The sequence below is a fragment of the Solanum tuberosum genome, unplaced genomic scaffold (assembly GCF_000226075.1).
Source record: "Solanum tuberosum cultivar DM 1-3 516 R44 unplaced genomic scaffold, SolTub_3.0 scf00242, whole genome shotgun sequence".
NCBI classification, from domain to species: Eukaryota; Viridiplantae; Streptophyta; class Magnoliopsida; order Solanales; family Solanaceae; genus Solanum; species Solanum tuberosum.
In genome coordinates, this window is record NW_006239177.1 from 606,442 (window position 1) to 623,496 (window position 17,055).

At 40.6% G+C, this 17,055-nt stretch overlaps 1 protein-coding gene across 1 annotated transcript; it reads left to right on the forward strand.

The window, feature by feature from the left end:
- The first annotated feature begins 1,167 nt into the window (after window positions 1-1,167).
- Window positions 1,168-4,271, forward strand: LOC107062662 (uncharacterized). Its single transcript, XM_015313558.1, has 4 exons — window positions 1,168-1,368; window positions 3,073-3,223; window positions 3,331-3,407; window positions 3,485-4,271. The coding sequence occupies exons 1-4, from the start codon at window positions 1,168-1,170 to the stop codon at window positions 3,815-3,817; spliced, it is 762 nt and encodes a 253-aa protein (XP_015169044.1). The 3' UTR covers window positions 3,818-4,271.
- The last annotated feature ends 12,784 nt before the right edge of the window (window positions 4,272-17,055 follow it).

The window sequence follows — 17,055 nt, forward strand, 5'->3', positions numbered from 1 at the left end:
CTTTCAAATAAAATAGTACGAGTTGTAAAAGCGTAAGAGCTATATAGAACCACCTTTGGCCGGCCTCACATCTTCCCATCCTCTACTTAGTTGTCTCAATTACATCGATCCTGAACTACGTCCAGCCAAGTATTCTTGCCCTTACCCTTTCGGTCGAGCACAACCTCCCGAGCGCTAGGTTCAAGCAACTTCATACCACTTCGTCCCTTTCACTCTTCAACCTGATCTCTACATTCATAGCTTGAAAAAGCAAAAGAGGGTCACCTCTCTTAATGACTATTCTTAAGCTTCCTTTCTTTGGGAGTAGGATCTCTTTCCTAGGAGCTCATAGAAAGATAGCGAAGTCAGATAGTTCTTTCTTGCTTTCCTTCTATCTTTCTTTCTATTTCAAAGTGGTTCAGATCACTGCTTACTTACTTGACTTGCCCCCTTTTTTTTAAGCAAGGAGGAAGTCGTGCAAACAAGCGAAGTGGAATCTATTAGAATAAAAAATAGTGCAGCTCGATCAGTATAAGAATAAAGCCAGGAGGTTGGCAGGAAAGGTGACTTTCTTTTCCTTTTCGACTTCTTCCTTTAGAACTTCCTGTAAATTGGAAGGGTAGGCCTTTGGCACCAGAAAGGTGAGGATCGAAATTAGGAGAGTGAAGAGAGGAAGGAACCCTCTTTTTAAGTCCTACATACTGCTCTTCTCTCAATCGCTCTTTGGTATTCGGAAGTGGAAAGCGAACTGTTGGCTATGGCCAAAAAGAGAGGTTCTGTCTTTCTTCATCCAAGTAAGAAAAAGATGGGACGCTCGCAGACCGGAAGGAAGAGAATTATTAGAACTCTCGTCCGCCCCTCTCCTTACAGTCAAATGGCTGAACGCCCCTCTCTTTACCATCTGTAGCTGAACTTTCTTACTTATGCGATGAGGAGCTTACTTAGTATTGAAATCGAGTTGGCAGAAAGCACCGAAAGTCGGCCGCCCGCCCTATCATCCCGTGTCTCAACCAACTTTTTTCTTGTCTCCAAATCTCTCTTTTGGCTTTTGAAACTTCGATTCGTGACAGCTACTCATACGTGCCAAAGAGGCTTCCTTCCCGCCTTGACCCAGCTAAAGGTAAAGGTAGGGATTAGGCGGCGAAGAAGAGACGGAGGAGCTTCCTCCCCCATTGACGGCTCACGAATATGAGTCCCACGTTTAGGAGAAGAACTGAGATAGGCTGCTTTAGCTCTGTCTCTATCCGAGGAAAGAGTGTACCGAATCCGCCTCCTGGCATTATTGGGTTCGCTTGCAAACAACACTTCTCCTCTCGCCCACCGAAAGGAAAGGGTAATGGTTATACACCTCTTACCACATTCACTACAGGGCGCCAACCCTCACTATCAGTCAGTTTTCCCACGTCTGTTAGACTTTCTTTCAAAAACCTTGACTAATAGAATAGTGAAATTAGAATAGGCTGAGAAAAGGGCTAAGAGAGAAGCTTAGGATATTACTTAAGTAAAGGGGCGTAGCAGTTCTTCTTTCAAGCTCAAAATAGGCCGTCTATTGCTATATCTCCTTCCTGATCCCCCCCGGGAATCACATCACTTTTGACATAGCACCCCAAGAGAACCTTTTAAAGAACTATTAGTACCCTTTACTTAAGAGATTACTTTCTTAGTAGTTGCTAAAGGCTTCTTTCTTCTATATCAGGAATATAGGTCAAAAGTGATCTTCAACTTGACTTTATCTTCAACAATAAGTTATAATTATTTAGATAAATAAAAGAAAATGAAAAGAAAGATATAAAGCAACGGAGCCGTCATAGTCTGTTTTAACTCCTCCGCAAGGAAGGAACGAGTCGCTTCCCCCTTTCCTTCACCACCAGCTGGAGCACAGTCTTCGCCGGTCTCAAGGTTATCAACAAGACAAGCCCAATAACGCGGCTACGAGCTCTTTCCTTACTCAGACCCCAAGCGGGCAGGGTGACAAGACTTTGATGCAGGGTTCGACATGGTCTTTGAGTACAAGCCTGGGAGGACCAATTTGCCGACGCACTAAGTCGAAGGGCCGAGTTGGCATCCAACAAGTTCGAATTAGAATAGATAGCATCCATGAGGGGCCGTCCCCGAACGCATAAGATAGAAAAAGGACCCCGTAGCCCAGACCCTGCTGAAAAACGTGAGCAACTTCAGTTAGAAGTTCCGCTCGAGTGGAATGGTTGTTGGTACTCTCTTTCATATCCTCCTCCTGTTGGTGACTGACCTCTTCCTTTCTATTTAGAAAGTGGAACAGAACTAGCAGCGGATAGGCATTCAGTTAGCTTGAAAACGGACTCGTAGTTAGAAATCGCTTCCTCAACAACTATCTTTAGAATGTCCTATCTCTCTCTTCAACGCTTTAAAACGAGCTAGAAGGCTTCTCTTAAAGCAGAAAAATAGGAGTTATAGTAGTTTCAGCTATTCGATTCGAATGAGTGCCCTCACTTCCTTTCCTTACTACGATATGCCCCAAAAAAAGAAAAAGAAAGTGCAACATATCAAAGAGCGATGACACTAATTATCAGTGACCTCCTACATAACATATGCGAGCCTTACGTGGACGATTTGGTAGTCTTTTCAAAAGAAAGAACCGACCACATCGAAAATTTACGCAAGGTCTTCGAAAGGTTAAGAAAACATCAATTGAAGATGAACCCGAAAAAATGTGCATTCGGGATCGGGCGGAGGCCTTAAATCAGTAGGGCAATAGCATAGCTATTATTGACCTGACCCCTATTCCATTACTTAAGCCTACTCTTTCTTTAAGATACGAAACGAGCAGCCGAAAATGGTACAGAAATTGACCTGACCCCTATTCCATTACTTAAGCCTACTCTTTCTTCAAGATACGAAACGAGCAGCCGAAAACGGCTGTCCCTATTGTATTTTAGATGGAGTCATCTACAGGGCTAAGAATCTTACCTTTACTTAGAGAGGGGTAGCGGTACCACGCTCTTCCGTGCTCGTAGGTTGACTCACCTATGCATCCCGACTAAGGTCTCACAAACGTGCACTTCCCTTATGCATCCAACCGCTTCACTAATGTGAATAGGTTATACAGAAGGGTAGATTGGTTATATACCCTTATGCGCCTTCCTTCTTCGAACCTTTTGGTATGTATTGCCCCCTAACTATAGATCAGATCCACCAGACAAGAAACTCAATTCCGCACTGCTGCTGAGTCGTCGGACTTATCCACCAAGGGATTCGTGGAATTTCTGTGGATTGCGTTGGGGGAAATCTACCAAAGCTAGGCAGATAGATAGACTCCTTTCCCGCTGCTAAGGGAGAGCAAGAAAGAAAATCAAATGATTGTTTTTTAACCAGCGCCCTCTTTTGGGTATGCAGGTACTAAGAGCCCTCTCACTACCAACCAGCGGACATCATCTGGCTGGGTCTTGCCGGTATCAACAACGAGGAAGAAACAACCAGAAACAGCAACTAACTATGGCTCTTGGCCCAGACAACGTCCTAGGCGTAGGGGAGATCGGAGCAACAGGGAACGCCTAGACGACGTTTTTCTTCCTGGGCTGCAGTAAGTAGATCGAGAGGTCGTTCCGCCCCTTGTCCCCGAATATGGGGAATATGTTCTCATAAAATCTTGCTCCAATCTGACCTAGCTGGCGAGCGATCCCAGTTCGCGACAGAGAACAAGACAGCAAGCGAGCGTACTTTTGTTCGCTTCTTCTCCACCAAGCACGGAAGTTTAAGGATAACTGTAGGTCGGTGGCTACCTAAGGAAACTCCGATTCGATCCGCCCCCCGGCTGGGAGGCATCTACCTCATCCCGATCACAAGGAGAGGTTCACTATGATGGGGGGTACTTTTTTTTCCCTTAAGGAAAAAATGAAATGCATAGGGGACCATCCTTTTGTTGCGGCATGCTCCTCAGATTTACGGATTCGCAGGGGGCCTCAGGCCCTACTTAGTTGACTGATAATGACAAAGGCTTGCGAAACTAAGTAGGGCCTTTTCCTTTTTGTTTGAATAACCCATTCTCATTATCTTTAATAAGTAAAGTAGGCAAACCTATAGGTCCTTAGTAGCGTTGACAAAGAAGAAGGAGCCGGTTAAAAGAAAGCGAATCTTTCCATTTTTCTTATAGTTTCTATTATATAATAATAGAAAATAGAAAGAAATTTCTTATTCTTATATATAGGCCAGCTTGACAAGCAACCCTTCCTCTTGATCTGAGGTGCGAAGAGAAAGATTTCTTTTTTATGACTTCCACTTATCGATCCCGGCCCAGAAAAGTGACCGACCAGGGCAGGGCCCTTTTGATAAATGAAAGAAAGGGTTTATAAGCCTTAGCCCTGGAAGCCCACACCTGTGTAGAGTAGATTGTTCAACACCTGCGGCACAAACCCATTTTGAACCTATTGGTCCTAGTATCATAGGCGACCGAACGGCCGCCCCCTAATTACTAGACCAACCTGCTATAATAATTCCATAAACACCTAGCGAAGATATGGCAAACAAATAAAGTAGTCCTATGTTCGGATCTGACAATACCATACCATAATCAAAAGGTACAACGGCCCGAGCGACCAGACTTAACATAAATGTAGCCACTGGAGCCATTCTAAAAAGGGAGAAATTAGCACTACTTGGTGAAATAGGTTCTTTTTAGAATCAATTTCAAACCATCTGCTAGAGGTTGCAACAATCCAAATGATCCCACTACATCAGGACCCTTTCGACGTTGCACAAAAGCCATTACTTTACGTTCATCTAGCACTAAAAAGGCTACTCCTAGTAAAAGTGGTAGAATTATTCCAAGTATTTCAGCTGGAACAGCTATGTACATTTTTTTTTCATTCACTCATGATCTGGCCTGGTCGACCCAATCATGATATTGATGGAGGGGACGTTTTCTCGAAAAAAAATAATTCTTGCAACTACGAAAACCACAACACAAGCACTCCTTTTCCATTCATTCTATCTAAGAAAAGATTTAGCATAGACCACGACCCCCCATCTTTCATTCTTATCTATATGAAACCAAAATGGGCGAGTCTTTATTATTGATTGGGGCCCTGAACTCAATGAGAGTGGGGATTCGCTCCTCTTCGGGCAACTCGTCCACGTATGTAAGATACCTGATTATGTACATTTTTTTTTCTATTCACTCATGATCTGGCCTGGTCGACCCAATCATGATATTGAAGGAGGGGACCTTTTCTCGAAAAAAAAAATTCTTGCAACTACGAAAACCACAACACAAGCACTCCTTTTCCATTCATTCTATCTAAGAAAAAGAATTTAGCATAGACCACGACCCCCCCATCTTTTCATTTCTTTATCTATATGAAACCAAATGGGCGAGTCTTTATTATTGATTGGGGCCCTGAACTCAATGAGAGTGGGGATTCGCTCCTCTTCGGGCAACTCGTCCACGTCTGCAAGATACCTGACGGCGTCTACGAATTTATCGAGCGTGAGCTCGCCCTGCGCTCCTGCCTGACGGACAACAAGTTCTTTTGCCTTCCCACAGATTTCTTGCAAGAGCCTGCCACACTGGGCGGCCTTCTCTTCAGTCTCCCGATGCAATTGGGCTATTTCCGCAGGAGAAAGGCCTACTGGAATCTCGTTGAGGTCTGGAAGCGCAGGTGCAGGATCCGCGCAAAAGGCTATTGAAGGGGTGGCGAATGCTGGAAAAGCTGATTTTTAGTTTTTTATGCTTTGAAAGACTTTTAAATTAATGTAATGCTTTATTGAGTTTTGATTTTGCTAGATTATGGTAGTATAGGGTCCGTGTCAAAAAAGATTCAAGAATATGTCAAACGAAAGTCTTAATGCTTGCTACATGTGCAGGAAAGAAAGAGAAATTTGGAAAATTATAAGTGTCGGAGCTTCTATAGTTCCCATAGACGAGTCGTCATTCAGTCGACATACCATAAATGGCATCCGTAGAATCTAAGGTATAAACATAGTTTCCAATTTAAGTCTACAGTTTCGCAATATAAACCGTTGTACATTCAACGGTCCGTAGTTTTCAATCGTAGACCCAAAATACATTATTAAATTTTATTAAGTATAGAGGAAAATGATGGACCTATCTAAGGACCGTAATTCTTGCTACGTACCATCGACGGGATATCGTAAGTCCTATTAGTAAAAATGAATCGACTTGACCTGCTACCTAAATAAAATAAAAGCATTCATTTTAAATTCATTTCCCATTTTACCTCCTCCCAACCATTACAACTCTTCAGAATCAGTTACCTCTTTATCATCCCACCATTTCACTTCCATTTCCAACCCTTCAATCCCCCATAATCTATTAATATAATCCTCCCTTCCTCATGTTCCCCATTTATTCTTAATTTCTAAAAATTCACCCACAATTTTTCGTCTTCTCAAATCAAAGAACATAGGGTCGAATACTCACAAGTTGGTTATTGAGGTTAAGCGCACACACTCACACTACTTCGAGTTTCTTCTGAAATGTACTCATTTTGAACCAAAGTACTTAAATTTTTGGTTGAAATTAAAAGTTTTTACTTGACCTTGGGTATTAATTGCTTGTTGAAGTTGATCATATTAGTTTTAATGTACTCTTGAGATGACCGTATTATGAGTGTCGTCAATTTTTGGTGTAATAATTTGGATAAAAGCATCTTGTTGTGTTCCTGACTTAGGGTTTTTCTCTTTTACTATTTGTTGTGTATTTAAATGCATTGTTAAAACCCTAGGGATGAAGGAATAACATTAAAATATGTTGAAATGCAGGTTCTAGAAATGATTTAATAATCTAAATGATGCAATAGAGATAACGAATGAAATGGGCCTGAACTTTTAAAAAATTGAAAGTGACGACTTAATCTAAGGGTCATAGGGTGACCCACGAACCGTAGTTATGCTTCAAGCACTCTGAGGCACAAAACAATAGCCTATGTTTTTCTATGTCTGATTGATGTATGGACCGTAGGTCTATTGATGGGCCATTCAACACATATTGATTTACAGACCGTAGGTCCATTGATAGACCATCATGTTGAACCGTTGTTCCAACTTCAGAAACTAAAATATGGACTTCCTTTCATATGGGTGGGACCTACGGTTCATAAAAGCATCTAAGATCTATAAGTACTACTCGTGGGTCCAAAACAGTACCATGTTGATATTTTTTTTACTTCCATTTAATTTCCTAACTTTGTTTTGTTCTTTTTGTATTTCGTTTTGTATAGTTGGGTACTAATAAATATTTCACATGTCGAATGTTGCTAAAGAAAGGCCACACATACAAACGTAAATATACGTCCAAGTGTATTATACCGTTGGCTCGGCAGCCTATTGATAAGTCGAGCGGTTTTGATTTTGAGTTGGGGACCACAAAGGGCTCCCCTACGACCCCCAGATTAAATGGCAACAAGCCAGACAATTAGAGATAATCCTAGTGTAGGAGGGGGAGCAGTAATCCAGCCATGATGGTTTCTCACTGACTGAGGAGGGGCACAAAGTTTGAGAGGAAGAAGTTGGGATTCCAAATATAGCTCCAACTCAAACTTAATTGTTGCATCAACTACTGATGCTACAGAGACTGGAGAATCACATGATTCTCCCAACGCAAGAGTTGAGCTGATACACTTTTTTTCTAAGCATAATAGATAGTGTGTTCGGGGGGATGTTCCATATATTCTCAAAGGGTCTACACATGAATTACTAGCTAACGACAACCCAGCCTATTACTGTGGAGTTCTGAGTTCTCACAGGCAGCCTTAACATAGTGACAAGTATTCATGAGATGTTTAAGTGACACAGATGTGAGTGGATGACAGAAAATCCTCGGAGGTATAGCCCGAATATGGTGAGGGAGTTTTATGTTTCCTACATAACTATTTTACAAAACTCTCTGATGCCACAATTTAAGGTGCTGGATCGACCCTACCTTTGACTAGTGTTGTGTGGGGTATCCCCCTAGACATATCTTAGGCCATAATACACCATTTTATTTACAACCTTTCACATGCTTAGCCAATTAACATAGCTGAGCATGACTACCAATTGTGGGTGGTGTAGAATAGAGCTGTCGATACTCACTAAAGAGAGACCCTACTACATTTGATGTCTGAGAACATTGACGATGCGGGCTGAATGATGAGTTGGTCTATGACATGACCCTTCCTATAAAAAAGGTGACTCTTTATTTTGTAACAAAGTTCTGCTTATCTATTATGCGAGCTAGATTGTCCCCAAATTGGCAGATAACATAGTCAATTGGGATCGTGCGGTGATGCTTGCTTTGTTGATTGCGGGGCATGAGATAGATTTCTAGGAGATACTGATAGACAGATTCATGAAAGGGCTTTTTGGTAGAAAACCACATTACTATTTCTATGTCTAATCTTCGTCCTCTGTATAGAGTCTACTATTCTAGAGTGGGGATGTGACAGGTTGAATTAGGCTACCAAGACGTTCGATGTTGGTTTGATACGGGATGATGCAAACACCGCACTTTGTAACACCTCGAAAATGTAGTAGTCTAAGCTTGGGGTAACACTTGATGTCATGACCCAAAGAAGTGAGCCTAGGAAACCTGCACGTGGACCCATACGGTTCGGGAAGGGCACCACGAGTCGTGGTGTTGCTCGTAGTGGCTCATAAAAGCTAGCGAAGGGATGCTCATCTCACACAACTTCTATGATGCCTTGCGGTAGGGATCACGGGTCGTGGTGTTTCCCTTGAAGGGCTGTGTAGTGTGCTCCAAAGAGGCTTCCTAAAGTGAGACCTTCCCACAAGAAACTTTACGGCTCGTGAAGACCAGTATGGGCCGTGGGAACAGTCATGGTCAAGAATTGGGTTCAAAGGGTGAAGTGGTGGTTTTCCAAGCCATAGGTCTAAGACCACTGCAGGCACCATGGCTTGTGAGAGCCACCATGGCTCATGGAGCCTGTCATGAAGGTGGTTCAATCCACTGAAAGTTAGGGGTTTTTGGGTCTTTTCTGGTTTTAATTAAATAAAATCTATGTAGTGATACCTAAGCTTAGGACCCTTATATAAGTGATTTTAGCTTCAAAACTCACCCATTCAAGTAATTATCTCAAACTTAACAAAATAAGTGGGTTCTTCTCTAAAATATTTCTCTCTCTAGAACTTGAAGAAGAAGATAGAGGCCAAGCTAGGATCAAGGTCAAGTCTCAATTCCTCAATAATTTTTGGGCTTTAATATCAAGGTATGATAGCTTTTTATCCATGGAATCCTTTAATCCATTGATCCCCCAAGGTTCCCCAATTGAAAAGAAGAAATTTCCCAATTTGAGTTAGGGTTTTCTTTTAAAGTTGTGGGTCCTGATGGATGTTTATACAAATGATTGGGTTATGATTGTTTATTCATGAATTGATAAGATTACATGTTTTTAGGATGAATTTACATTTACCCATGCTTAACCCGTGTTTCTAAGGTGAAATTTATGTAAATGGGTTTTACTGCATGAAAGAAGAATTTATGGATTTAGATGTATTCTTATTGGATTGATAAGGTACATTGTAGACTGTTTTGAGATTGAAGCATATAGATATTAATTGCTTATGATTGAAGCATAAATGATGAATTATTATTTGTAGGGCTTTGAGAGTGAATCTTATGTGATAATTGTTGATTTTAGATAGAATTGTTGTGGAAGGGATTTACTTACATGATTCCTTATATATGTATGAATGTGAAAGGCGTTCTCACATTGAATGATTCTAGGTTGAAGGGATTTCTCACCTAAAATGAATCAAAGTTAAAAGACTATGAAATTGATGAGGCTTGAGGCAATTACCCATCAACCCTATATGAGAAGCATATGAGGCGGTTACCCATATTAATAAGTTAGAAACATGAGGTGATTACCCATGTCATATGATGAAGGATGTGAGGTGACTACCCTTATTCCTTGCTGTTGAACAATAGGCAACTACTCACGTTCCTATAATGAATGTTGGACATTGAGGTGAGTAGCCATGATCCTTATAGAAAGATATAGAGGTGAGTACCCACGATTCCACATTATGTAAGGTAAGAGGCGAATACCTATTAACTTTTATAGTAAGGCAAGAGTCGAATATCCATTTGCCTTTAAAGGAGGCAAATCCCCATGTCTTTAAAGGTAAGCAAGAATACTATGAACAATCTTATGATAAATGATTAGCTTGGATTGTTGCTTGAGTTTCCTTCCATGATATGTAAGACTAGAGGCGGATGACCCAAGTCTTGACTATGGATAAGTGAATTAATTATCCTTATGACTTATGTTGTCTAATGCTTATGTTTACGTTTTTATGCAAGTTATCCTAATTAGTACATTCTAGTACTAACACATAGGCTTGCCTACATTTCTTATCAAAATGTAGGGTCCGGTGATCTCGACTCTCATCCCTGTGGCTAGGATTTTAGTAGAGGCAAGACTTGAAGATTAGTGAGTCCTCATAGCATTCAAGGATTTTTTCACCATTTCTCTTATGTTATTTTGTTTTATGTTTTGAACATTGTAGTATGGGTTGTGTTCCAAAGATTCTATTGTATTAGATGGTTTTTGAGACAAGTGTAGTAGACGTCCGCTTCATTTTATAAAGACTTTGAGTGTATTGAAATGTTTTTAAAATCACGTATATTTCTTTATCTTGACTATGAAAGCTAGGTGGCATGTATGAGGTCTCTCGGGTCGTGTACGCCATGTTACATCAAGGGTGTACCCCTGGGACGTGACAAAATTGGTAATCAGAGCACAAGGTTTAGAATGGTTCTAGGATGTCTCAAAACCACATCAAGTAGAATCTTGTTCATAAATGTAAAGCGCACCACATTTAGGAATAAGAGGCTACTAGATGTTTAGGGAATTTCACTTCTTTCTTCACTCTAAGTCATGCGATAGAGTTTAACTATATAAGGTCTTTCTCCTAATCCTTACCCGATGGTCTACATGTTATGACTACTCGAAGAGATTTTTCTAGAAGGAATAAGGGAGACAATGTGGATCAAGAAGCTCCTCCATAAACTCTTCAAGCTCCGGTTGACCCTTTGGCCAAGCAAGTGACTAATGTGGAGTTTAGGACTACTTTTCAAGTGTTGGCTCAAGCCATGAAGGCCCAAGCCAATATGGAGGATGTGGTCCCCTTGAACCCAAATGTGGGTACGGCGGCATCTAGTGTGACAGACTTCACAAGGATGAATCCTCTGGAATTATATGGTTCTAAAGTTGAGGAAGATCCTCAAGAGTTCATTGAAGAGGTCTATAAGGTGTTGGCTATTATGCGAGTGAATCCGGTGGAATAAGGCCGAATTGGCCACTTATCAACTTAAGGGTGTTGCTCAAATTTTGTTCAACCAATGGAAGGAAGCAAAACCGGAAGAAGCGGGTTCCATAGAATGGAAAAGGTTCAAGTTTTCATTTCTTGATAGATTCAATTCTCTTGAGATGAGACAGGCTAAGGTGCTTGCGTTTATTAATCATCGGCACAGAAACATGAGTGTGTAGGAATATGTTTTGAGGTTACACAGTTGTCGAAGTATGCTCCATCTATAGTGGCAGATTCTAAATCAAGGATGAGCAAGTTCGTTTCGGGAGTGCCCGACTTGGTTGTGAAAGAATGTCGTACCAGTACACTTGTCCATGATATGGACATTTCTCGTCCTATGGTTTATGCCCAACAGATTGAAAAGGAGAAACTTAAGGAGAGGCATAGGAAGATAAAGAGGGCAAGAACTAATGATGGTAACTCTTCATACTCTAGGTCTAATGGACGTGGTCGTACAAGTATTCGGCAAAGGTTTCCGGAGCAAGGTTAGTCTAAGGCTCCTCAACGGATTACCAATAAGAGGGTGTCTAACCCTAAACTTCGTGGAGGTGGTAATGGCTCTTCATTACCGGAATGTACTAAGTGTGGAAGAAAGCATGATGGAAAGTGTCTAGTGGGTTCTAATGCTTGGTTTGGTTGTGCTAAGTAAGACATATCACAAGATAACAAATTGTCCTTCAGTTGCTAAAAATGAAGGAGATAGTCATCGTAGGGCACAACCATATCCATCATCCGGTCCAAGTTGTTTGGGTGCGAATGATCCTAATAAAAATAGGTTCTATGCACTTCAAACATGTGGTGAACAAGAGGGTTCTCCCGATGTAATTACCGGTATGTTGAATGTTTTCAAAATTGATGTTTATCCTTTACTTGATCCCGGAGCTACTTTCTCTTTTGTGACGCTGATAAACGCTCATCTACACCTCATGTAATACTAGGTGTAGGCGATCACATACTAGTAAAAAACCCAAAAAAGGTTGGGGTCGAACCCACAGGGAGCGGTACAGTATTGAATTCCATTAGGAGGTAAAACTTATGGTTTAGTTTGTTATAGAAGTAGACATTGTCGAAATAAAACAAATTAAGTTAAGGGCTTGACAACGAATGTCACGTGGGGTTTAAAGGTGTCAATTAACAACTACAACAATCACAAAAACATAGGAGTAGAGAAATAAAAGGGGTTTCTCAGGGATGTGATCTATCATAGGCTAATTTCTCTATATGGGTAATCAAAGTTTACTAACAACTCGTTGGATCTTAGTGGGTAGACTAGACTATAGATGCAATAGTTTTATCTCGAACAACTACTGCGATTTAAGTGATATCTCTTGAACCTTGACAAACATGCTAAGATAACCAGCCTAATACCTCAATTTACCCACTCTCTCAATATGGGTAGGTATAATTTCCCATTAACCTCAAAATTTGGTCCCTCTTTACCTTCAACTTCATTGCCCCATTCATGAATACTCTATCCACTTTAAATGGGCCAGAACACTTCGAATTGAGCTTACCCGGGGAGAGTTTCAAGCGAGATTTGTAGAGCAACACAAATTCTCCCACTAAATATTCTCTCCTAAGGATCATAGCATAGTCCCATTTCTTCATTTTCTCCTTGTACTTGGCTGAACATTCATATGCTCTCAATTGGAATTCTTCAAACTCATGCAGTTGATTCACTCTCCCTTTCAAAGCATGCCCTCAATTCAGATTTAATGCCTTTAACTCTTAGAGTGTCTTGTGTTCAAGCTCAATCAACAGGTGCCAAGATTTCCCAAACACTAACTTATATGGAGACACACCAATTTGCATTTACTATTTTAGCAAGGACACTCTTAATTTCTCAATTTGAAACCTCAACTTGACTGCTTGCTTGTGGATGATATGGCGTTTCCACTTTATGCTTCGCTCCATATTTACTCAGTAATTATGCAAACAATCGATTGCAAAAATAAGATCCTCCATCACTAATAATTGCATATGGGGTACGAAATCTTGCGAAGATGTAACGCTTCAAGAATTGCACAACACGCTTCTCCTCATTGTCGGGTAATACTATAGATTCCACCCATTTAGAAACATAATCAACCGCCACAATAATATACTTTTTTCAAAATGAGCTAACAAACGGGCCCAGAAGTCTATTCCCCAAACATCGAACAATTCAACCTCTAGAATGGGATTTAGGGGTATTTCATGACTTGTGGATACCCCTACTTGCTTTTGGCATTGAATGCATCGCTTGAAAAATTCATGGGCATCTTTGTAGAAGGGATGTCCAATAGTAGCCACTTTGAAGTACTTTGGCGGTTGTTCACACACCACTATGATGACCACCAACAGGTGAAGTGTGGCAGACATTTTGAATGTCATTTACCTCCTTCTCCGGCATGCATATTCGGATTATATGGTCTGTACATTCTCTGAACATATATGGTTCATCCCAGAAAAAGCTCTTTACATCGAACAAGAACCGCTTTTGTTGATAGAAGTTCAGATCCTCTGGCATTATTTCGTACACTACATAGTTTGTGAAATCAACATACCAAGGAATGAGATGAAGAGTGGGCGTAAATTCATGCTCATCTTGGAATGAGTCATTTATGTCAAACTCTAGCTAGTCTTTATCCTTTCTCTCCACCCTAGATAGGTGATCGGCGACCTGATTTTCACAACCGCTTCTATCCTTGACTTCAAAGTCGAATTGTTGCAATAACAACACCCACATTATCAACCTTGGTTTAGCATCTTTCTTTGCCATAAAGTACTGCAGAGCTACATGATCAGTGTGAACTATAACTCTAGTACCTAGAAAGTATGCCCTAAACTTCTCAAATGCATACACTACCAGAAGTAGTTTTTGCTCGATCATAGTGTAGTTATGTTGAGCCCCATTCAATGACTTGTTGGCATAATAGATTGGATGAAAGATCTTGTTGCACTTTTGCCCTAATATAACACCTAGAGTAGTGCCACTTTCATCACACATCACCTCAAACGATTCTGACCAATCAGAGCCAATGATCACTGAGGCGGAGATTAACTTTTCTTTCAAGCACTCAAATGCTTTCCAACATGCATCATGCAAAAAAAATTCACCTTCTTCTGCAATAGCTTGCAGAAATGGTGGGCAATTTTTGAGAAATCTTTAATAGAATCTGGCATGGCCCAAGAAACTCTGAATGCCTTTTACCGAGATGGGTGGCGGTATCTTCTAAACTACCTCAATCTTTGCTTTGTCGACCTCCATCCCCTTTTGTGATACCTTTTGATCTAAGATTATATCGTCCTTCACCATTAAGTGGTGTTTCTCCATGTTTAGGAATAAGTTGGTTTCCGCACATCTTTGAAGGGCCTGCCCTAGGTGTGCTAGACATGTTTCAAATGAATCACCCACAACTAAGAAGTCATCCATAAAGACCCCTATTGGATCTTCAACCATGTCAGCGAATATAGTGAGCATGCAACATTTGAATGTTGTTGGAGAATTGCACAACGCAAAAGGAATCCTTTTGAAAGAAAAAATCCAATAAGGACAAGTGAAAGTGGTTTTCTCTTGATCTTCCCATGCCATGAAAATTTGGTTATACCCGGAATAGCCATCTAAGAATTGACCATCCGCGCTCCGCAAGCCTATCAAACATTTCGTCCATGAAGGGCATGGGAAAATGATCTTTTTTAGTCCACGAATTTCTCTTCTACTGATCCATGCATAATCGCCACCCGGTGACGGGTCTCATAGTTACAAGTTTCCCTTTTTCATTTGGAACTACAGCGATACTGCCCTTCTTTGGTACAAATTGCACGAGGCTTAACCATTTGCTATCTACAATACAGTAAACCACGTCTGCATCTAGCCACTTGATGATTTAATTCTTCACTACTTCTTTTATATGAGGATTTATTGGTCATTGATGCTCCACACTTAGCTTACACCCACATTCCAATTGAATTTTGTGAGTACAAATTCCGAGTGGAATACTTACAACATCAGCAATTGTCAATCCTATGGATTTTATGTAATGCTTCAACACCTCAAGAACCAATTTCACTTGCCACTCAAGCAAGTCCGTTGCAATGATAACATGCATTGGGTTATTTTCCCTCAAAAATGCATACCGAAGATGAAATGGAAGGACTTTCAACTCAAGCTTTGGGAGTTCCTCTGTTGATAGTTTAGCGGGTGGACTCCCTCTATTCTTTACATGAATATCAATCTTTAATGTGTTTATTGAGTAAGAACCTAGTCCCGATAAAGCAGCTACCACTTCATCATATCCTTGGACTTCATCCTTGTCATAATTTTAGAGCACCACAGCACAAGGTTCACCCATACCTATCATTTTACTCACTCTATCCACCAATTCATCAACTATATCAACAATCGAGACCACCTAAATATCGATATGTTGTTTCATGGATTTGCATACATTGAAAGTGATCTCTTCATCATTTACCCAAAACTTCAACTCGCCACTCTCAACGTCCACCAAAACTCTTCCGGTTGCCAAAAATGATAGGAACTTTGGCATCAATCTCACAATCTAAAATAATAAAATATGTTGGAAAAATAAACTTGTGTACTTTCACCAAAATGTCAAAAAGGATTCCAATGGGGTGTTTGATCGACCGATAAGCCATTAGGAGCCGCATCATTGTCGATGTAGGCACACCCAACCCAAGTTGCTTATAAATTGCATACGACATCACATTAATGCCCGTTCCCAAGTCACAAAGTGCTTTGGTTAATTGAAGCATTCCGATAATACATGGGATAGTGAATACTCCTGGATCAGCCTTTTTTTTACCATGTTGCTAGACATAATAACACTACAGTTGTGAGAAACTTCAACTGTTTCAAAATCCATGCTCCTTTTCTTGGTGACTAACTCTTTCATAACTTGGCATAACTGAGTATTTCTAGCAATGCTTCCACAAGAGGCAAATTTATCGACAAGGTCTTGAATACAGAGAGAAATTTCTTGAACTTTTCATCTTCATTCCCTTTCTTTAGTCTTTGGGGAAATGGTGGACTTACTTTGGGTAGTGCTTTTATCGGCCTTTGATGGGAGATAACTTCATTTTCGTTGATTCACTTCGGAACTTCTTTGGCTTCTTCGTACATGTTGTCTTCTAGAGCTTGGTTTGGTTTTTCTACCTCAAGGGTGTCTTTCCAATCTCTACTAGTGTTTACCCCATTATTCACCTTCACTTCACCACAAACTCCATTACCACTCCGGGGTAATACCGCTAATCTCTTGTCATGACCAACTTCAAAATTCTCCACATCTTCATTCACATACACATCTAATGATATAGAGTCCATTTGGGATGAGAGTTGATGCATCGACCACTCGAGTTGCTTGATAGACTTCGAGTGAGAGTTTACTTTGCTATTCAAGGTTGAAAAGTTAGCTCTCATTTCATTAAGAGTATCGTCTGATCCTTCCACTTTGTTTCGAATTTGGGATAGTAACTCATCTACCTGACAACTCTCGTAACTATCTCTAGAGTTTGGGCTGCTACTATTCGAAACATAATATTCATCAAAATCACCCCTATCACGATACAATCCTATCCTTTCATTTTCACCATATATGTTCAAACCTTGATTCTCACCCGACTTTAGAGAGTCCAGGTAAGAACCCTCCTCGAAACTCGAAACCTTTTTAACTTCATAGTTTTCTGACATACACCCCAGGATTTGGTCTTTAATCAAACTCATTTGGGACATCATTTTGGCTATGTTTTAATCCCATTCTTGATTCT